Here is a 23,484-nt window from a genome sequence, read left to right as displayed (position 1 = left end):
CCACCCCCACCTCATGACTCACTCTAGGCTGTGTGGGTTATTACATTATGTTTGAAATTACCATGGTAACAAGCTGGCAATCAAGGGTAATTGCACTTGTCGTCAGGGCAACAGGGCAGAACCCCACAGCAGCCATTTTCTGTGGTTGCCCTTGGGGTGCAGTAAAGGTCAAACCAGACTGGAGACAATGACAACCAAGAGGTTCTGGGGGTCTCTGGAAAGGGCAGATTGCCAGGGCTCATGGGGTTCTTGAGTATTGATGTTAGGTATGCCTTGAGAGCACAAGAATCCCCCTCATTGACCCGGTGTCTGGAGTCTTACATTCTCCATACCTCCCTCCACCTAAACCAGGCAACAGTACGTAAAGCAAGCAGAACCAGTTTATGTGCTCACAGCTGATATTTGTAGATAGCCCACGGGCCTTCCTCTTCATATTCCCTGCGAGTGAGCCACAGGCTTTGGAAGGAGTCCCGGCATGCCATGATGGAACCCCCAAGCCAGGCAGCAACTGCACGGTAGGGAGAACCCAGCACGGTGGCTCCAGGACCCAGTTCCTGTCTCAGGCGCTCAGGGAAACCATTTATCAGGGTGCTGCCACCTTCCAGCACCACATTGGCCAGCAGTTGCTCCTGCTGCTTGACCTCCAACCGACTGATGCTTAGCAGGGCCAGCTGTGGAAGGCCTAGCTGGTTGAGACCTAGCAGACTGGGTTGAAAGAGAGCCTCGGGACAACAGAAGCGCTCGGAGCCCAGTGTGATAACATGCTTATCTGGGAGCACAAAGTCCACCTGAACCTGGGACTGGTTCCGGACCATCTCAGTTGCTGTATCCATAGCCACGTAACAGCAGGCCTCTTTAATCTGTCTGGCTATCCCTCCCTTGGGTAGCGAGTGGCCACCAGACGTGAGTAGCTGAGTCAGGTAATCAGTCAGGTCAGCACCAGCCACATCCAGCCGGTAGGTGTCAATTGGAGCAAGGTCCCCAGTGATGATGGGTGCCACATAGGAGGTCCCATGGCCACTTCCCACAACCAGCCCAGTGGTGCGCCCATAAGCATAGAGTGTTAACAGAGCCTGATGAACCGTCTGCATGGCTGGCACGTGGAAACGCTCAAAAAGTATTTCGGCCACCTTCTCTCTGTTGGTTCGTGGTGAGATGGGGGAGTCGGCCACAAGCACGGCCATCTCCTCAGGCTGAACTCTCAGTTTACAGTAGAACAGGTGTTGCCACAGCACCTCTAGAGCATCCCAGTCAGAGACCACTCCTCGGTTCAGTACTGAGTAGGAGCCCTCTTGGTGTTCGGGTACCACGTATTGGGGCTGGCCCTGGGATGGGTGTTGCAGCATCTGGACTTGCGAGGGTACCACACTGAGGACATGGTTCTCTTGGGCCAGTCCACATTTGGTAAATCCTGTGCCAGTATCAATCACGATGGCCGCCATTTTCTGGTAGGGGCTGGAGGAGCGGTTACAGTGAACAGCTGACTGCGTTGGTACAGTGTCCACAGTGGATACTAACTCATAGCAGTTCCCACGGAGAAGGCCCAGGTGAGCAACCACTGATGCCCGTGTAATGTCCTCAGAGGCCATCTTGAACTGGTGTCCATTCGTGGACTCAGTGGCCACCATGGATATGGGCAAATCCTTACAACCAGTAAACGTGATCAGAGAAAGTTGTTCCTGCTGGGCCCTGTGGGGACTGCTAGGTTGCCAGGACTGGGGAGGATGTACGCTGGGCCTTTGAACCCTATTGTTTTCAACTTTATCTCTGTTCACATAAATACAGGTCCCCTCAGGAGCCAGGGGTACTCTGAGTATTCCCACATGTGTAGCATTGCACAAAGGTTCATTCTCTTGAGTAGAAGGCTGGATGGGCTCCCCAGAGGTGAAGGGGGGCTCTTTGGTGGTGGGGGGCTTCACTGGGACGGGCCCATGTCTAGTGAGGGAAAGTTGTCTGGGAAGAGGAGTCTGTTCAGTGAGATGAGGCGCACAGGTAAGCGGGAGCTGCTTGGTAGAGGGAAGCTGACTAGATAGGGGGCCCTGTTCAGCTACAGGTGGCTGTCTAGCCAGGAGGTTCTGCCCATTGAGGAAACTCTGTCCAGTGAGGAAGACTTGTCCAGTGCCCTCAGCCTGAGGAACACCAGGATGAGCTGCTTGCTGGTTAGTACTGGCCGCTTTCTCCTGGAGTGGAGATCTGGATACTACCTGGATATCGACAGTTGAAACAGGATCTGGATTTATCCACTGCAACTTCCTAGGCTGGACCGTGGGACTGTCCAGCTTCCAGATGGTGTGGTCAGTACCCATCTTTTCAGCATCAGATTTGGGCCAGCCAGGATCAGGAACTTGGGCTGGTATCTTTTCACCATATTGGACGGGTGTCCCTGGTACAACAGGTCTGGCAAGCATCCCGATCGGGCTTTCGGTGCCAGGGGAAGTCCGTGGCTCTAGGTTGTGTCTAGCCTCCTTGGGAACCAGGGATACCTCTCGGTAGCTTTCAGCTGAGAGGCTGGAGGGTACAGGGCTAGACAGCACGGCTGTGGTAGACCAGAGGCTAGGGTGATCACTGTTAGGGGAGAGAATTGGCCTGGATAATGAACAAGGAGACAGCGTATTATCAGAAACATGATTTGATGGGTGGTTGGGTGTGAGACCTACAAGCACTGCCCGTGAGCCCGTGGGATCATGGCACAACAACCCCATCCTTGTGTTGCCTGTGGCCATATCAAATACCAACACGTGGTCTTCGACAGCATCCTGGAGCTGGCAGGTCGGGGCACCAGAGATGGGATTTTGTATGACTCCTCTGGGAGACTGGGGTAGGGACTGCTTGTTGTAGGCTCCTTGTAGGGCCGGCAGTGGCACATTAGAGCAGTTGTTGTTGTTGCAGGCGTTGGGGGGCTGCTTGTCTGGCTGAGAGCTGCAAACCTTATGGCTATTCTGTGTCTTGAAAGCATCTAGAAGCTCTGAGGCTGGTGTTAAGGTGTCTAGCCTGGAGACTAGACACTTCTTTGCAGGCTGCTCAGATTGCTGGATTGGCACCTGCATCTTGGCAACTTCTTGGTCCTGGATTTTGGGTGAAAATTCTGCTGGACTAGATGTTGGAGTGGGAGGAGTCTCCTTAAGGAAAAAATATACTTTGTCCTTTTTGGAAGGATCTGAGAGAACAGACAATTGGTTGCCCCCATTCTTTAGATCAAGAGGCAGGTCTTTAGCGGCTGCAGTGGTATTAGTCAGGTAGTTGGGACTATACGTGTAAGGTTTAACTGCAGCAGGTCCTGGTAATCCGTTGACAGCTGCGACAGAAGCCGGCACTGAGGTTGGAAGAGGCAGTGACGGTGAAGAAGTCGCCTTGTTTAGGGTAGGAGACTGAGCCAGACATGGACACTTTTCATGCCTCTGGTCTTGGACTGGAGCCTGGGCCATAGTCAGAAGAGGTGCTTGGCCTTCAACTACACCACTCTCTCCCGAGAGGAAGTAGGGTAGCCATCGACTCTTCCTGGAGCCCCCAGGGGCCATCTGGCCAAGGTTACAGGTTCCTTTGCCCCAGCCTACCAGGACTTTAGCTGGAGCCTTGCTCTCCCTCCCAATCTGTAACTGATTCTGGGAGAGGTTGAATCTGTACTGGGCTTTGTCATCTGTGCCGTTGTTGTCTGTGGGCATCGGCAGAGTCTGAGTCCCATCATCCATGAGGAGATGCTCTTGGGTTCCCACAGTGGGGTTTGGGTATGGGTTAGAAGAGAATCTCGGGGTGTCCTGGGAAGCCCGGGCATAGTCACACTGGGAGTTGACCTGAGCAGAATTATGGAGTAGTTGGAGCACGGGCTGAGAGGCAGGAGCCTGAGAGGTTGAGCTGCAGGCCATATCAGCGATGGCCCCGGTGGAGAGTGATAGCCCTTGCTTCGAGTAGAGGGGTCTGGGGTTCATCCATGGTCCCTGGGACACTTTAAAGCCACCCCTTAGCTGCTGGCTGCTAGGCAGTGGATGGCCCTGGGGGCCCGATGGATCAGGGCCCCCCACCTTCTTGGTGTCTTCCATAGTCCTGCTCCATGCCCTAGGTGCCCTGCCCCCACTTCATTGCCATGGTGACCCCACACAATCACTGCCCCCAGTGACCTGGAGATTGACAACTTATGAGATAACAGAGGCCTCAACCCCGAAGATGGGGGGAGGGGCTTCCCTGAGGACTTTAGGAGGTGGGGACTTTAGGACTTCTATAGGCCAGCTTTGTCCCTCCTTTATCAACCAGTGACCACTCTACTCCAGGCCAGCCCCTCAATGAGGACAGTGTCTCAGGGGGCCAAGGTAAGGTCAAGGGAGAAGAATAGTCAGGGGAGAAGGGGGGGGTTCTCTGATGCTGGGCCCTTTGCTAGAGCAAAGCCTCTTACTGCCTTAGTCTAAGAGACAGAAGAGGGTGAGGGACCCAGACTCAGCCTCTCCGGCTCCCCTCCCCTGTTCCCTGCTTCTGCTCCCGCTCCAGGGACAGCAACTCCTTGGCAGTCTCTGCTGCTCCAGATGGTTTTCCTCTGCTTGTGCCTCATAGAGCCCCCTCCCCAGAGCCACATGTCCCTGAAGCCCTGGGCCAGTATCTTGGAGGAGTGGGTATGGGGGTGGTGGAGGTGGAGCCTCTCCTCAGAATCTTCAAGTTGGAATGTTCTAGCTCTTGTCACATTGTGTCAGTTTCATCCTGGCCAGAAGGAGAGAATAGCGGTAGGCACAGGGCTAGGATGCAGTAGCCGTAGTGTTAACTAAGTGGCAATTACAAATGACAAGATGGGGGAATGGTGGAGAATCTGGTAAGAAGAGGGCCAGCTTCACAATGAGTACATGGCAAGTAGGAGACTGAACACGGTGTGTGTGCTCAGAACAGTACTGTATATATAGCAAAGACAAGCTAGACAAAGCCTTGATATGAGTAGACATGTTTAGAAAAAAAAAAAAAAAGGAAGCTTTTAGGCTTGATCAGTAACCCTCCCCCACACACTTTCTTTAATGGGGAAACAGGGATAGGAAGGAATCCAGTGTACCTGGATCATCATCCCTTTAGACCCAGGGGCACCCTGAGGGTCCACACGGCTCTGCAGCCAGAGAACAGGTCGTTCACACCCAAGTCCTGGACACCCGAGTCCTGGACGTTCTGCCTCGGGCCAGCAAACCCTCCTCTCTCCTCCAGCTCTGAGCTGGCAGCTGACTCCAGGGCTCTGATCCCCTCAGGGCTCAGTCTTTCCACCCAGGAAACAGGTTTGTGGAGAACGAAGCTGTAGGCTGCGAAGCAACATGTTTTCACAGAGGTTAAAAATAGTGTTTACAGTTGGCTGTGGGGTGCGAGGCTGTGTGTGACCGACTGGGGACTAAGGCTGCACTGCGCTGCATCTGCACCTTTTTGATTGGCTGCTGGGCAGAGCCTGACTCAGCCGCATTCCAGGCCCCTTGTGCCACCCTCCCTCTTCAGTTAAGATAGGGAATAGGCTGCTTGGATGCCAAGGAACCAAACTGCTTATCACTGTGCTATGGCCGGGGAAGGTGGAAGAGCCCATGGGTCTGCAGGCTCTCTCCAACACACCCATCCTTGCAGAACACTATTCATTTCTGGTCTGAGCAAGCGCCTTGGTTTTTCATGATGAGGAAACCGGCAGCAGCCTCTAATATCTATGTAATCTCAAAGTTGAACTGTACTTGGGAAGAATGGGGTGGGGGGGGAAATGAAGTGGGATATCCTAAGAGACACCCCGCCCCGCCCCTGACCCGCCCCCTGCTCAACTTGTTTGACTGAGCTCCTTTTCTACCTCGTCCGGAAGTGAGGCTTGCGGCATACTCCCCCCACCCCCGCCCCCGACTTTCCAGGACTGCGATCCTTTGTGAACAACTGTCCCGAAGTCTCCTAAAGGAAGAGAGAGCAGAGCCAGCTAAAGGGTCTGGGCCAAGAAAGCAAGCCCTTCCCACTTATGAAGCAAAACATCCTTTAGAACTATAATAACAGTGATTTGCTGGGGGGGGGGGTGATGGCACACTCGCGAGGCAGAGGCAGGCAGATCTTTGTGAGTTCGAGGCCAGCCTGGTCTGCGACCTTCCAGGACAGCTACAGTTACATAGAGAAACCCTGCGTCGAAACCACCCCCTCCCCCTCCAAAAAGCAGTGGCTAAGATTGATCCCATTCTTCCTCTGTGCGGGGACACAGCCTGACAGCAGCTCAGTGATCTGGGTACTACAGGGTCTATTACAGGTGAAGAAAGTATGGCCCATGAGGCATTTGTATAGTTGAGTCATGGAAGCTAGGTTTCCTGACTCTGGACCCATACTGTAGGAACGCGTGGTGCTGCTACCACTGGGTACCTCATGGAGGCTGTGCAGTAATGAACATTTCGGGGAGAGCCAACAGGCCTTTCCTTTGGGAGCTGCAGCCCCAAGCCCCACACTTTAAAACTGTGTCTCTCGGGGGCTCGGTGGTGGTGGTTAAGAGCACTGAGTGCTCTTCCAAAGGTCCTGAGTTCAATTCCCAGACACCACATGGTGGCTCAGATGTGTCATGGGATCTGATGCCCTTTTTTGGTGTGTCTGAAGACAGCTACCCTGTACTCATATACATAAAACAAATAAATCTTTAAAAGAAAGAAAGAATGAATGAAAGAAAGAAGAAAGAAAGAAAGAAAGAAAGAAAGAAAGAAAAAAGAAAGAAAGAAAGAAAGAAAGAAAGAAAGAAAGAAAGAAAGAAAGAAAGAAAGAAAGAAAGAAATATTAAAGAAAACCAACAAAGCTGTCTTTGTAGCTGCTTTCCCCCGGTAGCTTAGCAGGTAGCTCAGGCTTGGGAAAGGTTTTGCTCTCTATGGGGAGTACTCAGCCAGCAAGCACCCTCCTAGGAACTTGACAGTACTGAATATGGGCCAGCTGCATCATAGTTTAGGTGGCCAGGTTACATCCTCTGTCATTTGAAGCCTTGACTGGCTGGGGCCGTGCCTATCTCATCCAGCTGAGGGGGAGGGGTGAAGAAGCTTCCAGCCTAGGCCCCTTTAGCTCAGTTCCTGGGGATAGTGCCCCTATGTCGTCCTTGTCCCCCACCCCCCACCCACCCCCCGACTTGTTTTTTAAATAGTCTCTCTCCAGGAAGAAGGGCGTCCAATTCTATTTCTGATTCTGGGAAGTGAGGAGGGCCAATGTGTTGCCATAGTAACCTGGAATCCCCTCCCCCAAGTTAAGCCCATTCCCCAGGCTGAAGGCCTGGAGTAGAGGGTGGGGGGCGTGCAAGGAGGGGCAAGGAGGAGCTGAGGAAGACAGAGGGTGAGCCCACAGGGTGTCTCCCATGTGAAGACAAATGACCAGCTTGCCTTCTCTCCTGCAGTCCCCTCACCTTCCAAATGGGCACTGTGGAAGACCCCCCCCCAACACTTGGGGAGAAGACCCAGTCACCCTGGGAGAAAACTTTCACCCCTGTGGATCAAGCCGAATGAATCTCTGTTGCCCAATAGGCCCTAGGGAATGTGGACAAGTGACAGAAAAGGCATTGAAGGGGCAGTTTATGCTCTCCCAGGAGTCCTGCGGCTCCTAGGTCAGCCTGGTCCACTTGTCCAACACAGACCCTATTTTGGGCTCCCTTGTATTCTTCGGAGGCAGCTAGCTTTATAACATTCCTGCTTCTGCACCTCTCTAGTACACCTGCCTTCAATACCCTGTGCCCTGGGAATGCTCTAGACATCTCAAAAAACCTTAAGATCAGAGGCGCCTTCAATGGCCTCCCGGTGTAGTCGGATACTTAACAGTGGATCAGAAAGCCAGGCTTATTTCCCTAGAGCTTTGTCTCTCGGCCTTGTACATCAGCTTATGTGTGTCTGAGGCTGCAGATCTGTAGTAGGAGAGCTGTGTACGGACGCCATTCCATCTAGCAGAGGAGAGTCTAGACAAAGGAAGGGTTCTGAAAAGATCCTAACGGTTCTTGCGAGCCAACCCCATCTCGATGCCGATGGGAAATGGAGAGGGGCCTTAACTTTCTACTTGTGTCCCCTTCCCTCCTCTCTGGAACAGTGCGAGGGACCACAAAGTCCAGACCATTGACTGCCCTGCAGTTTATCCTGGCCAAGGTTCACTCACCCCATGGAGACAAGGCCCTGTTGTAAAGGAGTCGACACCTCCTGGTCCCTGTCTCACCTGTACACCCCCAGAGGAAGACAGCCAGAGACAAGAACCCCAGCCTCAGGGAACGGGAGAGGGTGAGGCAAGATAATCCACTAGTAATCTGGGATGTGGAAGGCAGAAGCCACAGTGCTGAGAGGATGTGGCTTGTGAGCTGTAAGGCACAGAGAAATTTAAATAACAGATGTTTAAACACCCTTCCCTGCAAGCCGCTGGTGCATTGACCCCTCTGCTGTGATGGGTTGCAGCTTAAAAATAGCCCACAATGAACCGCTCTGAGCCCCAGTTGACTCAAGCTTACGTAACCCTGCGTGAAAGATAGCCAGCCGCACCAGCCCAGAAGGAAGGGGGAGGGGGGGGCAACGGCACAGCCACCACTGGCTACTGGTCACAGCTGGCTGCTCCTCTACAGGGAGCAGACCCCCGATCCAAATGCCAGTGTAAGTAAGAGGTGAGGGCGGGCTGCCAGAGGCACGCATGGCTTCATGGTTACAGTGCAGAGATCTTCAACCATGTCTGCAAGAGGGGTGTGTGGAGAGCCTTCCCTTCAGGGACCCTGTAAGAAACAGAGCCTGTGGAGGGAATATGAGATAAAGAGACCAAGGCACCCACTTACTTGGCGGGGTGACTAGAGCTGCTCAGGGCATACATTTTCCCCTTTGAGAAAGGGGGGTTCTTGATTTGACAGAACAGGTAAGCAAAACTTATTAATGCATAGCTGACGCTAGATAGCATTGTCATACAGCCCAGAGACAGTGCCATCTCCTTTGGGGCCTCTGATTCTCCAAGGCCCAGCAATATCCCTGGAGGAACTCCTCGCCTGGGAGAGGGAGCGCTGGCTCCAAAGCTAATTGGATCCTGTGATATTGGTCTGTTAGATCCTAGATCCTAAACGCCCAGTAGTCACCTAAACCAACTGAAAGGAAGCAGAGGGGAGAGGTGAAGGTCTCTCTGACATTGAGAACACCGGCTATCGGGATCCCTCTGCAGGTAGCCATGCTGAGCCCCTTTGATGTTTCAGTCACTTCCCTCAGTTCCTACCAACTGAACTCAAAATAGGAAGCACAGCAGGCCAGGCCCCCTGAGGTCCAATGGAGCAAGGGTAAGATAAAGCATATTGGGAATCTCGGGCCAGACTTCTGGTTCTCCCATCAAAGCAGGTCAGTCTACGCAGTGCATGCCTTCCAGGTGCGAGACAGCACTGACACCAGTGGGCAGTCAGGAGGCTGTGAGTCACCGGCTGCTTCCTCAGTCCCAGTTCCCACCATGGCCTCCCCTAGTCTTTACAGGCATTTGCTTGCCCTCAGCTCCACTTGGTTGTCCTAGAAGGAGACAAGACAGAGGGTTGATATGTTTGTAACAGCTTGGACTTACTATGTAGCTGAGGCTACCCTTGAACTCTTGAACCTCTTGCCTTCAGACCCCAAGTGCTAGGATTATAGGTGTGCACCATCAATGCGTGACTTGAAAGGTTAGTTCTTGTGTCCACAGCTATTGGTGGGAAGGCTGGACTCCAGGGTCTTCAAAGGAAACTCTTCTCCTGCCATGCTACCCTGGTGGGAGGCCTAGGCCTAGCAAATCTGTTAAGAACTTCTCCTTCCCATTAACCATTCATTGTACCTGAGCAGTCTCAGCCACACCACCACGTAAACACACACACACACACACACACACACACACGCACGCACGCGCACATGCACACACACTCACACGTGCACACGCACACGCACATGCACTCACACATACACATGAGAAGAAAGATAGCCCAACCTCTGCCAGGCAAAAAGGCCATTAAGAAGCCTCCAAGTAGGCCCACCCCATCTAGGGACCTAGAACTAACTCTCCCTATCTGTCTCCCCTGGTGGCCCAGTTACCAATTTTGAAATCCTAAGGCAGTTCTAACTCCTGACACCCTAGATCAGATCTTCTCAGCCCGTGAGTCACCACCACTCCTTGGAGATAGTACGTTACAATTGATATTACGTTAGTCACAATTGATGACAGTAGCAAAGCTACCGTTATGAAGTAGCAAGGAAATAATGTTATGGTTGGAGTCACCAAACATGAGGAATTGTATTAAAGGGTCTCGGGATGAGGAAGCTTGAGAACCACTGCCCCGGTTGTACTTGGAGCTGTCGGAGGACTGAAACTGGAGCTCCAAGCCTAGAAGCTGCTGAGCACGTCGGGGGACAAAACCTAGTACCCCAAGTTACTACTTAACTGGAGCTCCTTTCTCGATAATTCTGACTCTAGAGGGCCCTTCGGCCTAGAAGATCATGTTAGAGGGGTGACTGCTCAAAGAATTTATTTTACCCTTCAAGGGAGAACGTTGTCAGCTTAATAGGGAATGTTGGCAGGGCTTGAAGCTTCCCCACATGACAGTCAGACCACAAGTCCCACGTTCTAGCTCCATAGGAAACCCAATGCCCCCTCAGCTCCACCTCTCAATCCCTTCTTGGGATCTCTTTTCTTTTCTTTTCTTTTCTTTTCTTTTCTTTTCTTTTCTTTTCTTTTCTTTCTTTCTTTTTTTTTTTTTTTTTTTTTTTTTTTTTTTTTTTTTTTTTTTTTGTTTTTCGAGACAGGGTTTCTCTGTGTAGCCCTGGCTGGCCTGGAACTCACTCTGTAGACCAAGCTGGCCCTGAACTCAGAAATCTGCCTGCCTCTGCCTCCCGAGTGCTTGGATTAAAGGTGTGCACCACCACTGCCCGGCTTGGGGTCCCTTTTCTATGGTCAGTCACCCTTCTGTCCAGAGTGTGCTTCCTTTGTGGGGCTATCTAGTGAACAGATGAGCCAACAAGGGAATAAGCCCTTCACATCACACACAAGCTCATGGCATAGAGATACAAGGCCACAAGTCTTTACAAGTATGCAAACCCCTCCCTAACTGGTCCAGGGACTGCAGTTCTGGGATGCCTCAGGAAACTCCATTACCTCTCTCCACGCTTAGAAGCAACGCAGCTGTCCTGTCTTCACCCACTTGTGGCCAAGCAGTCAGTGGCCAGGGCTGCAGGGCTGCAGGGCTGCAGCCTCCAGCCTCCTTACCTGTCTGAGAAGCTGGCTCCACCTGCCTCCCACTGCCTGGACCCTCCCCACGTTTACACCCATTTCCCAGAGGAAGCATCTCCTTTTAACTTCAAACACAAGGCCTTAGGGGTCCTGTAGGTAGGGCAGGAGACAGCCAGAGGGTAGCAGTCCTCCGGAGACACCTTTCTGCTTTAGAAAGGAGCTCTGGCTCCAAATCTAGGGTCCCATTGTTACAGAGCATTTTTGAGGTGCTCCTGGCAAGGAAGCCTTCCCTCCTTACAGACCCAGGAGCCATCCAACTAGAGGAATGGACAAAGCTATGGGAGGCTTAAGCAAAGGAGAGCTACTACTGCAATCTCTACTCCGTTCGTTCCAGGCTCCTGAGCATGCCAGCCCCTTTGGTAGTCAGAGCTTAGGGGAGCGGTAGGGGGTGGGGCTTTCCTCTTCTCCAGACAAGCATGCCCCTCTAGCAGTAGCTATGGTGTGGTGTCCTTGAGAATATAAATAGCTGGGGAAGCTGGGCCTTCATAGTTTGCTCCTAGCAAGTATAGAGCTGACGCCTCTCTCTCTGTGAGATCTTCCCTCTCAAGGTTGCAAATGCAGTGTTGGCAGGGAAGGGAGGCAGGCGAGTCCACATACCATGACGGCATATGTACATGTATGTGCACTACCTAGGGAGCTTAGAAGAAACTGCCAAGCGGGGAACAGTGGAGTGGCTAGTTTGAGCCCTGGAAGAAGCCATCTTGGATGTCACATGCTTGGAGACTCAACCTACCCGCTTGGTTCCACAAGGCCCTATACTTGAATCTGGGCACATTCATCCTCCCTGTGCCCTGGAGCCTTTGGACTGATCCAGCTCCTTTAAAGCCACAGGACCTTTGCACATGCTACTTAAGCTGCCCAAAATCTCTAACCCGAATCTGGCTTCTAATAGATTATGCCCACCTAAAAGAGCTGCAGTAAGACTATTGCCTCATGGGAGTCTTCCCTCACCGCTCTCGCAGTCTCTCCGAAGCAATCCTCCATCTCTTCAATGTGCTTTTCTTTCACAGCATACACCATAACTTGTGCTCGAATATTTATTTATTTATTCATTTACGTTATTTTACACAGTAGTATCTCTGTGATCACTGCTGGATTCCAAAAACAGGTACAAAACAGACATTACATAAATACATGCTACAAAAATTACACTGGCTCATGCTGGAACAAGGGGCTCAAATGGGCCCGGTTTCCCACCTTCAGTAGCCCCGGAAAGCTAAAGAGTGGAGGTTTTCCATGCTGAGGCTTGTCCTAGGCCCAGAGGCAGCTTGGAACTCGCTCAAGGCCACTTAGCAGATCTAGTGCCTGTGGCCTACTTAGGGCTTTAGTCAAGTGGGCAGGGGTGGCTCTGAGAGAGGCCGGGGCTTTGACGTGCTTCTGCGATGCTGAGGTGAAGAGGGCTGCACCTGCTCTGGAGGCACACTCCCATCATCCACCGCGCCGGGGCCTACGTTTACGTAAGCTGCAGTCAGCTGCACGTAGTGGTCCCCAAGCAGCGAGGCCACTACCTGCTTTACTTCCAGCACTAGGGCTCTGAAGGTGGGTCGTGCTGCTGGGTCGGCCTCCCAGCATCGAAGCATCACGTGATACCTGTAAGAAGATGGACATCAGGTAGACGGTGTATTCCTACCCGGGGGTTCTGGGCAGCCGGATCCCTGCTGAACGAAACAGACATGAAGACACATGTCAGGGCCTAGAGCCCCATTCCGACACCACTGTCTCCTCTCTACATTGTGATACCTGACAGAGGTTCAGTTACCTTAGCAGTAATGAGTTTTCGTTGAGTCTGCCCGGGGCCTTAGCTATGTGATTTCAGGTATGTTTCTTGACTTTTCTATGCCTAGATGGCCTCTTCTAATCACAGCACTGGGTTCACGGGATAAACTTGTGAAACCCTCAGCACATGGCTAAGAGGCTTAGGAGCTAATAGGATCATCACACCTCTTCCAGATAAGATATAAAATGAAGATTAAACCCTGAGAGTCAGGCACGGTGGCACGCACCTTCAATTCTAGGAAGTGGGGGGAGGAAGATCAGGAGTTCAAGATCAGCTTTAGTTACATAAAGAGTTTGAGACTAGCCTGGTCTACATAGTGAGTTCTAGGATAGCCAGAGCTACATAGTGGTACCCAGTCTCAAAAACAAACTAACATGTAATGAGCGCAGTGAAACATGCCTTTAATCCCAGGGCTTGGAAGGCTGAAGCAGGAGAATTTCCATTCAAGGATAGCCTGGGCTACTACAGAGTCCCAGTCTTAAAAAAAAAAAAAAAAAAAAAAAAAAGAAAGAAACAAAAACATCAAACAAAAATCTCAGCAGCAAAATGGCCCTGGAAGAGTTAAGTGGGGACTGAAAGAGAAGCCTACAGGCGGCCCCTAGAGCCCCTCTGAAGCTGAGGCTCGGAAGCAGGAGGCTGGCCTGCTGCATCTGAGAGCATGCCTTGTTATAGGGATGGCATGCTGCCTGGACTTAGAGTCTGTCTGTGCGAAGTATCTTATACATGTCTCCCACTCTCTGAGGGGAGTGTTATAAAACCCACTTTACAGTTGGGCAAAACGGAGCCCAGCCGGACAGGGGCTCTCTCTGAGGGGTGCACTCTGCAGTGTGCCACGCGGATCTTCGTTTTCTCAGCGGCTGTGAGTGTTACGTGTTGTAGGCGCTCAGCTTCAGCCTTCTTTAGGCAGATGGGAACATATCTTGCCCAGTCTCACATCTGCTCACGGGGTATAGCCTGTGACCAGTGACTGATGAATGCCTGGGATGGAGACCTGGCCCCTTGGTCTCTGCAGGGCCAGCCCAACTCCAACAGTCCTATAGAATGAGTTCCACCCCTCCCATGCATCACAACCACCCTCTCCCTCTGACAAGCCCTGTTTCTCCCCCACCCCACTCCCCAGTCCCCCAAACCTACCACTGAAGCCCTACCATGTAGAAATCCCCACCCTAATCTGTTCAATCTGTCTTAGATGCAGGCAGGCAGTGAAGTTAATTTCCATACTTCAAACTATATATATTAGTAAAACAGATGATAGAAAGGTCAAGGCCAAGATGGGGAGAGCTGTAAGAAAGAGCTACTCATTCCCTTTCTGGAGCCCAGCCCGGGACAGGAGTCATCAGCCACTCTACTTGTGACCTGGTTCTCCCTGTTCTAAGCACGCAGACCTGAGCACAGCTGGGGTATGCCAGCTGATTAGGGAGTCAAACCTACCCCACAGGCACCGATGACAGGGCTGCTGCCATCCCCTGGGAATGAGGAGTCTGAACAACGTGCAGTGAAAAAAAAAAAAAAAAAAAAAAAGACCTTGCCAGGAGACGCAGAGGGGCTGGTGTGGGAGCTGGCAGATCGTTTCTTTGAGGTTAAGCGAGTGGCAGAGATGGAAAACAGCCCCTCTCCTTTGCAGGAGTCGGGTGGGAAAAGAGATCCGGGAAACCAAACCACTGGCCTCAACCCAGACTCTGAGTTGGAATGCTGTTACCATGGCAACCGTGAGGTCCTCTCAGAGTCCTTCCTTGCATGGGGGGTTAGAGGGGGGTGGGACTGGTACACAGATGAGTAAACTGAGCCCCAGAGAAGCTCCCTGTCCCGAAGGGTCAGACAAAAAGGCAGGAGCTTGGTCCAATGCCCCCTCCTCCTGTCTGGAGTCCAGCCTTGCCCCACCCCGCTCCCTTTTACATACTCACAGTGAATCGGGACAGTACTCAGGCTGAGGCAGGCGGCGGCCCTGAGCCAGGAAGTGAGAGAGGTCGAAGGGATCGATATGAGGGTAGGGCGGGGCACCCCGTGTTAGTAGCTCCCAGAGCAACACCCCGAATGACCACTGTTGGAGAAAAGTGAGGGGACTGATTCAGATGATCACCCCAAGTTTGGGGACAGGTGGATCCCCCCAGGTTTTCCACTTCCTTCACTCCCACCCCTCTGCCCAGAGCTCATTCCTCAATAGCACACAAGTTTCTTCCCCTGACTCTCACAACTTCAGAGCTGCAAGCCCTGGGTTACTTATACGGAACTGATAAATTTACAAACTTCGTTTGTCCTGGCCCCCACCAGATCCACATTTGTCCAAGACAGATGAGGTATGGGTGCTGCCTAATTTAGGGAGTCTCTATACTCGGATCATACAGAAAAGCAAGGCAAAATCCTGTAAGGCACGGAGGTCAAGCGGCCCTGGAGCAGAGGGCACCTTACCACATCCGACTTGGTGGTGAACCTGTAGGTCTGCAGGCTCTCCAGTGCCATCCACTTGACGGGCAGGCGAGCATGGCGATGCTGGCGAACACTGTAGTATTCCTTGTCTAGGACGCCCCGTGCCAGACCAAAGTCAGCCACCTTGACTGTGAATGACTCGTCCAGCCTGAGGAGAGGGAATCACAGGTTGAACTGGAACCCAGCTGGGCCTGTAGCTCAGTGGCTGGGCACCTGCCCGAGAACTGACTTCCCACCAGGTCCTGTCCCGACCTGCTCCAAGCCCTATGAAGGCCTTAAGAACCACAGTGTCTAACCCTATACCAGAAAGACGGAAAGTGCCTAAAGCCGCAGAGCAAAGGCTGGGTCCTCCCTCGAGGTATCCTTTAGCAGCTGCAGATCCTCGTAACCTGCCCGCTTGCTTCACCTCAGTTACTTGAGCCACTCACATGCAATTCCTAGCAGCCAGGTCTCTATGCACAAACTTCTGCTCTGCCAGGTACTCCATACCACAGGCTACCTGTAGGCCAAAGCTCACGAGGTCCTTCACAGTGGGGTTCTGGGGGCACAACGAGACTGGTGAGCGTAGGCAGAGGTGGGTGCTGGCTGACACCTCCCACCCTGGGCAGTGATCACTGACCCTCTGAGGGGAGCGAATGAAACGAAGCAGGTCTCCGTGGCGCATATAGGGCAGCAGCACTCGGGGAAGCCCCTCCGGGGGCAGCATGATACCGATGAGAGCCAGGATGTTTGGGTGATGTAGGCCACGCATGAGCAGCCCCTCCCTCAGGAAAGCCTCCACCTCCTGTACCTCCGTAATGCCTGCGCGGAGTAGCATAGGTCAGGCCAAGGGCAAGAAGGTCCTTTACAAGGGTCAGATGGAAACAGTTCGGGGAGAGGAAGGTTCCATGCAAGGTTCACTTAATAAAGTGGCAGCATAGCAGGAAAGAAGGATCTGCAGCCTGAGGTCACCCTTCTACCCACCCCGCCTATGCGTCACTTACGACTCAGAGACTTGATGGCACAGTGGGTCTGATTCTGTGCCTTGTCTGTATATTCTCCATGGTAGACAACACCAAAGTGGCCTAGAAAGAGCAAGAGGGTAAAGAAGGACTCGATGCCCAGACTCACAGCATGCCCTTTATAACTAGCAACCTCAGAACCCCAAATTGGCCAATGTGACCTTAAAAGCAAGCGACAGCCCAATGGTGGGGCCGTTGACAGTCCTCTCGCGCTCACACAGCCACACCAGAAGCCACCAAAGAGCAAATTCTCCAAAACCTCCTTCCAGAGATGACCGCATGGTGGCTCAAAAGTTTGGCGGCCTCAAGGTCACACAAGTTAGTGTGCGGGTGAAAGTGGGGATTTTTCCAGCTGTCTCAAGCACACAACAATACCCCTTCTATGCCCCTGCCCCACCTCCCAACCTATCCCCCATACCTTTGCCAATAACTTGGTCAGTATGGATGATCACTTGTTCGTGGGGAATCAGTACGTCCTTGACCTCAGCTAGGAGCGTCCTATCCAGATCCTGGAGCCGGATAGACTCTGTCCGAAGCAGTGGGACACTTGTCCCATCCCTACTCTCTGACGATTCTTCACGGTTCGGAGTCCCGGAAGCTGTATCATCGATGTTAGAGAGTGTTGTTGGGGAGAGGGAGTGAGTACCTGTGGGGAAAGGCAAGCCCTGGCTTCTACTGCCTCCCCCATCTCACCAAGGACACTTCTGTAGTCAGAGCCACAGCGGAACATAGACAGGGGCATGGCTCTAGGGGACCGGTCCAGGGACGCCAGGTCATCCAGATTGGGAGTAAGGACTGTGGAAAGACATCCCATGGTGCTGGGCCTCTCTGAGCTCCCGGGGACCAAGTCCCACTGAGGGCTTGTGGGAGACCCCACCCTCCCCAGTCTGGAGATTGAAGTTGCCGCTGTTTTTTGTGGGGAGTACTGTTAGGCTTAGTTTAGATGGATGTAGGGAGCCTTACCTAGCTGCTTTTTCCGTCTTCGGGAGTTAAAGATCAGGGCAACGGCCAGTGCAGCCACAAGCAGGATCAAGACCAGAAGAGCAATAAGGAGTATTCTCTGTGAGGCCCTGCCTGGGACTGACCGAACCACTTGGCTCAGGATGTGACACCCACCGTCTACACAGACCTGAAAGCAGATGACAGTTTAAACCCAGACCGCAGATCCTCAGCTCATGGTTTTCTGAGAGGGCCAGCTGTGTCACCTACCTGCAATGGGACACCATCCTTGCCAAGTTGCAGGGAAGGGGGCAGGGGGCAGATCACCACATCCCCCCGGAGCTCATGTTGGCAGACCTCACCACCCACGGTCATGTTCACAGTCACGCAGTCTGCCACAGCGCCCAGCCCGACATACTGCTGAGACAGACGGACAGATCAGCCAGAGGCTGGGCTTTGCCTCCTCATCTCCCGCTGTCCCTCCCCTAACCTTTAAACCCACCTCAACCTTCACTGAATGCTCTTCAGGTTTCAGCTCGACCAGGCCAGCTCTGAGTGGACTGGGTGGGGGCAGGAAGCGAAAACCAGACAGCGTGAAGCCAGCTGCTCCATCGCCCCAGACGCTCAGGTTCCCTGTTGCCCACCCCTGAGGGTTTCGGACCACATATTCAGGCAGGCGACACTGACGCTGCTGTTCCACAAACTGCCCCGAACACTGCTGAGACCCATGGGAAAGCAGTTAGGCCAATGGCCAACCCCTGGCTGCTCCAGTCTCCTCAGCCCAGGGCAAGGTGAAGTTGGACATCGGGGACTGGTCCAGCTTTCCTCCCTCCTGGTCGTCCCCCGCTCTGCTCACCCTGCTCTCCACTGTACTTTGTCCATCATGGAATGATAGCGTGAGGTGCCAGGCTGAAGTCAGATGCTGGCCGTGGATCATGACGTGGGAGCCACTGTGGGAAAGGGTAGGGTGGTGGGTTTAGGGGACTCAGGGAGCTGGCTCTCTCATGTCCTGGAGGCCAAAGTAGACAGAGAGGTGGAACTTACCTGTAGCCACACTTGGGACTGATGTCCAAAACAATAGGGTCTTCCTTGTAGTGAAAGGTCCAGGAACCGGGCACCTCAGCACCCCCTATCTGCAGATGAAGGGGGACCCTGGCCGTGCCAACTCCAGGAGGCGTGACACATAGGATCTGCTCCTCACTGACCCTGCAGGAAGGAGGGATTGGGCACAGGGACACCTAAGGATGAGCAGGTTTACCTCCTCCAGAGCTTACTAATCCTTTCCACTTCCTCTGCTGGCTGTCTTTCCCATCCATCTACACTCCATGGACTGGAGATAGGAGGCTCCCAGAAAGACCTTCCAGAAGGCAGGGAGGTAATAAGTTCCTGTATCCTTGGCTGGAGACAGTGGTCTCTGTGGTGGGCTCTCTTGTCTCTGGGCTGGAAGGGACAGCAGACCCCTCTTGGTACTGGTCCCTGCACTGACCATATGACTGACTTTCCTCTCTCCACACTGGCAGTAACTAGGTACCCACCTGGTGAGGCTCCCTGGGTGGGAGTCTCACAAGGAAGGGGCTGCTTGGTTGTCTCCGTTGGGGAACAGGGAGCATAGGGACTGTGCTGTACCTGAGACTTGAGGTGACCTTAGGCAGCAGCCAGGAGGGCCACCTCAGGGTGCAGATACCAGTTGGAGTCTCACAAAGGTAGGGTCCTGTGGCTTCCCATAAGTTTACCTGATAACACTTACTGTTCCAGCCGGCACTGAGTTCCATTGACCAGCACAGCTCGGCTGGTGCCGACAGACAGGCTCTGGCCTTCAAGGGTGAGATAAGTACCCCCAGCTCGTGGGCCAAAGTCAGGTTTTATTGATGTCAGCACTGGCTCCTGAGAGGATGTGGAAATGGCTCAGCTGAAACAAACCATTAATTCCAAGCCCACCCTTCTTGTACCACCCAGGGTCCAAGGGCGAAGACCAGGCACTGTGACCTCACCATGAAAGAGAAGCCTTCCTGTACAGAGACGCCTTCCACTCGGAAGTGCTTGCCCGCTGGCATGTCAGTGATGACAAGGCTGATGTTTGTAGTCCCCACTGCCTGGGTGACCAGGGGATCCAGCTCACATTCAAGTTCCTGTATGAATTCCTTGTGGGACCCTGGCCTGGGAGACCAGGAAGGGCACCACGTTGGGAATCATGTAGGACTGGCTACACATCTGCCATAAGTCACAAGGCTTCTCTGAACCTCAGAGTAGCGTCTCTACCCATGCCCTCTCCTGAAGGCAGGCAGGATTGAGTGGGACAGGGTCAAGTGGGCTAACCTTGTCTAGTCCACAGCTAAACAAACAAGTAGAGCACACACAGGCTCCGAAAGGGACAGGGACATTTCAGGCACAAGAAGCCAGAGCCATTACAGTTTGTCCCATATCCTTCACAGAACTGGGTCTCACAAATGAGGGGCCGCTTGGTCATTCTCATCAGGGATAGGGAAGGCAGGGACCATGTTATACCTAGGGCTTGAAGAGTCCTTAGGCAGCAGTCGGCAGGGACTTTGGCCCACGGTGATCTGGTGTGTTCCCTGAGGTACTACATCATCGGGTCGCAGGTAGAAGTTGGAGCCACAAAGGGTGAGCCTCGTAGTGCCCCTTAGAGGCCCGCTGTGAGGATGGAACTGAAAGGGAGAGAAGAGCCCCAGGGGTTTGTGTGAGGTTGCAATCTCTCGGCCCCACCTGCCTCCCCAAGAGTCCCCTGCCATGTGCCTTGTGCATGTCACACTCTGGCCATTCTGAGTCACCTGCTAGCCCTTATCAGACTTCCTGCCACCCAAGTTTCCCATGTGTCATCCCCTCTGACAAGGATGCCCTGAGGAAGATCGTGGTCAGGACTTTTTGACACTCACCCCCCCACACCGCAACCTGCTTGTCCCTCCCCCACCCCGTGCTCCTCTTGCCCCATGGTTACTGTGCTCTGCTGGGGGAAACTGTACCTCACTGATCTCAGGCGGACAGTGGTCCTGTTGCCAGGAGCCAGGACACTCCTTCTGCCGGCCACACCGGTCCCCACACCAGCCACATCCCATGAAGCGCTGCGCTCTCAGGCAACGCCAACAGGTGAGAAAATGACGACAGCCAGGGCCCTGGATGGGCACCTTGAAGACCTTAGGGTGACAAATGGTAGGTCAGGGATGGTTAAAGGTGGGAACTGTTGGTCCTCCTGGTTCCTTTGTAGATTGGAGAGGTAAGGTCTTCCTATCAATGGCTCTCTGGGCTCCCATTACCCCGAACCCTAAGTTCTGACCCCCGCACACCTCACCTGGTCCCCAGAGGCAAAGAGTAGGTCATTCCCAAGGCGACTGACATCCCGGTGGACAGGCTGTCCGCTGCCGCCCAGGGAGAAGTTGGACACATACAGCAGGTAGTTGAGTGACCGGGCTATCTCCACCTGTGACAGGTCAGCTATGAGAAAAAAACAGCAGGGGCAGGGGACAGGGATTCGGGACCAGATGGCTGTGGAGTAAAGGACCTACCTGTAGGACACGCCCATCCACCGTGCCCATGTGGGCCACTGTAACATTGCCAAGGCGTGTCACATGCAGTGCGGTGACCTTCACTGATCCTAACAGTCCATTGAAGAGGTCCACACGGGTGAAGCTAGCGTGGACCATCAGAGGGAAGTAGTGACAACGGGAGCTGGGGCCAGAGGCCTCTCCACCAGGCTGGGGCAAAGGAAAAGGCAGGGAGGAGAGTCGGGGCCAGGTCAGTGACTCTTGGGGGCTTTTGTTAATCTAGCAGCAATCCCAAACTGCGACCCTCACTGTGCTTAGCTAGAGGAGGCCCAGAGCCTGCCCCTCGTCTGCTACCACCATGGAGACAGCAAGGGCAGGGACGAAAGGAGGCCCAGTCTAGAAAGCCAGATCCCTCACTTCATGCCTTGCCTTGCTCTGTCCCATCTGGTGACCCGTTATGAAATCTCATAGACCCAATCCACCCACACATCCATTCATTTATCCGAGGCCTCACGGACCCTTCAAGGTCCAGGGTACTCTCCCAGCCCCCGCTGGCTCCACTCTGCCTCGATGCGTGCATCTTAGCCAATGTCCCTCCTGAATTTCAGTTTCCCTACTTGTGTAGAGGACTGAATTCTGAGTTTAGGTGGCTTCCCAAGGTTGGCAACATGGTTCCTTTCCCTGGGACACCATAGGTCCTACGGTTACCTACACCTCCCTCAGGTACAAAAAAAACAAAAAAAACCCAAAAACACAAGGCCCTCTGACCACGAGCAGGCTAACCCTCAGAAGTTTGCAGGACGAAAACCTCTCCATGGCTTTTAGTCAGGACTGTTGGGGGCTGTAAGTTCTTAGGACAGAACCGTGAATGGTCCTAGGACAGTAGGAAGCCGGTGTACATGTTTAAGATGCTGGGGCTGGGTTAGAGGAGCAAGAAGGGTCAGGAGAGGCCTAGGTGTTCAGAGCCTCCTTCAGGTCGCACAGATCTAACCCATTCCTGGGCCTCAGTGGTAAGAGGAACCTGGGATGGGGAGGGGCAAGAGGAAGCAGAGTTGGGTCTAGACACCCCACCCGATCTGGGTCTATATCCTGCTTGGGTGGGGACTGGAACCTTGTCATAACTTGAGAAGGAAAGGGGCCTGGCCCTAGCCGGAAGCTTGCCAACTGTTTTCGCTGTGACTCAGGCACAGGTGGGGCTCTGGCGTTAAGGAGGCAGTGGCTCAGGTAAGCACACGCTGCTACTTGCTTGCCTCGACACCCTGGAGTCTTCAGTTTGGGTCCTAGGATTGACAAAGGTGCCTATCCCTGAAAACACTCGCCTTCAGTGTCCCCTTCCTCATACACGTTCCACACTCAATCTGAATCCACATAGCCAGGTGCTAGTCTTTTGTTTTGTTTTGTTTTGTTTTGTTTTTCGAGACAGGGTTTCTCTGTTTAGCCCTGGCTATCCTGGAACTCTGTAGACCAGGCTGGCCTCCAACTCAGAAATCCACCTGTCTCTGCCTCCCAAGTGCTGGGATTAAAGGTGTGTGCCACCATGCCCGGCTCAGGTGCTAGTCTTTAGGATCAACCATTCTGAGTACACACCGAGGCTGGTACTAGCATGGTGTTATACTTGAACTCATTGGATAAACACTGATTTACATATCTTCGGAGACTTGGCATACCTCCATGCCTACAGCGTATAGGCAGGGCTCAAGATTAGTTCTTCGGGTGCCTGGCACGATGCAGTCCTGATCCACTCCGCACTAGTTAAGCTGGGAGAGGTTCTAACTTCCTGTCTAGGTTCAGACCAAACATTGTTTTTTTGTTGTTTTGTTTTGTTTTGATTTGGTTTTGGTTTTTCGAGACAGAGTTTCTCTGTGTAGCCTTGGCTGTCCTGGAACTCACTCTGTAGACCAGGATGGCCTCGAACTCAGAAATCCACCTGCCTCTGCCTCCCAAGTGCTGGAATTAAAGGTGTGCGCCACCATGCCCGGCTCAGACCAAACATTCTTGCTCGTAGGACTTCTCAACCTAAATATACTCAGCTGAGGGGCACAGGCTAAAGATCCCCCCCCACACACACACACACTCCAAGGCTGGGGGTGTTGCTCAGCAGGAGATTTATATGTTCAAGGCCATGAGTTTAATCTCTCAAAATGAAAACAAAAAACAAAAAAAAATCACCAGGCCTGGTGGTGCATGCCTGTAATACCAGCATTTGAGAGATGGAAGCAGGGAAAAAATTGAATTCAAGGCCAACCTGAACTACACAATGGTCTCAAGGCTAGCTTTGGCTATATAGCAAATCCTGTCTCAAAAACCAACAACAACAACAACAACAACAAGCTGAAGACACAACTTGTGGTAGAGGCTTAGTATGTGTGAGGTCCTGGGTTTGGTCTTCAGGTTCTAAAGAAAAATGACTTTTCACTGCAACACTGGCTGTAAATTTCACACCTCCACTAACAGAAGCTAGAAATGAGCAAGTCAAGAGTAACACAACCACGGCCAGGCCTGCAGCACAGGCCTAAGACCAACCCCACCCCCCACATCCCACCCCCCACTCCCCACCCCTGGCCTCCAGAGGCTGAAGCAGGAGGATCACAAATTTAAGAATGATGAATTGGCTGGGGGCTGGTGAGATGGCTCAGCGGGTAAGAGCACC

At 53.0% G+C, this 23,484-nt stretch overlaps 2 protein-coding genes across 6 annotated transcripts in view; both read right to left on the bottom strand.

Annotated features, from left to right (window-relative positions):
• Positions 1-38: 38 nt before the first annotated feature.
• LOC110328626 lies at positions 39-4,042 on the bottom strand. Its single transcript, XM_021208057.1, has one exon. It carries the CDS (start codon positions 4,035-4,037, stop codon positions 390-392), a length of 3,648 nt encoding a protein of 1,215 aa, XP_021063716.1. The 5' UTR covers positions 4,038-4,042; the 3' UTR covers positions 39-389.
• An 8,171-nt stretch (positions 4,043-12,213) lies between these two features.
• Mst1r (macrophage stimulating 1 receptor) overlaps positions 12,214-23,484 on the bottom strand; it is a 13,993-nt gene continuing 2,722 nt past the window's right edge. Inside the window, exons 2-20 of one of the 5 annotated variants that reach the window (XM_029543325.1) lie at positions 20,856-21,044; positions 20,642-20,770; positions 20,316-20,486; positions 19,840-20,000; positions 19,326-19,491; positions 19,082-19,218; positions 18,379-18,540; positions 18,191-18,284; positions 17,837-18,049; positions 17,605-17,751; positions 17,359-17,524; positions 17,096-17,190; positions 16,814-17,060; positions 16,378-16,458; positions 16,014-16,195; positions 15,823-15,932; positions 15,377-15,542; positions 14,872-15,008; positions 12,343-12,780 (exon numbers count right to left, since the gene is read on the bottom strand). In XM_029543325.1, coding sequence (XP_029399185.1) covers positions 12,519-12,780; positions 14,872-15,008; positions 15,377-15,542; positions 15,823-15,932; positions 16,014-16,195; positions 16,378-16,458; positions 16,814-17,060; positions 17,096-17,190; positions 17,359-17,524; positions 17,605-17,751; positions 17,837-18,049; positions 18,191-18,284; positions 18,379-18,540; positions 19,082-19,218; positions 19,326-19,491; positions 19,840-20,000; positions 20,316-20,486; positions 20,642-20,770; positions 20,856-21,044 — 3,015 coding nt within the window. In that variant the 3' untranslated portion in view covers positions 12,343-12,518. Of the gene's footprint in view, positions 12,781-14,871; positions 15,009-15,376; positions 15,543-15,822; positions 15,933-16,013; positions 16,196-16,377; positions 16,459-16,813; positions 17,061-17,095; positions 17,191-17,358; positions 17,525-17,604; positions 17,752-17,836; positions 18,053-18,190; positions 18,285-18,378; positions 18,541-19,081; positions 19,219-19,325; positions 19,492-19,839; positions 20,001-20,315; positions 20,487-20,641; positions 20,771-20,855; positions 21,045-23,484 lie in introns of all 5 variants that reach the window. The other 4 variants (XM_021207055.1, XM_021207054.1, XM_029543326.1 and 1 more) reach the window with 4 other exon arrangements.

This window comes from Mus pahari, chromosome 10 (genome assembly GCF_900095145.1).
Source record: "Mus pahari chromosome 10, PAHARI_EIJ_v1.1, whole genome shotgun sequence".
Taxonomy (NCBI): domain Eukaryota; kingdom Metazoa; phylum Chordata; class Mammalia; order Rodentia; family Muridae; genus Mus; species Mus pahari.
The sequence above is the reverse complement of the archived record's forward strand: the minus strand, read 5'-3'. Positions and strand labels throughout refer to the sequence as shown.

Coding starts and splice junctions, on each gene's coding strand:
- LOC110328626 (XM_021208057.1), bottom strand. CDS start 4,037: ATGGAAGACACCAAGAAGGTGGGGGGCCCTGATCCATCGGGCCCCCAG.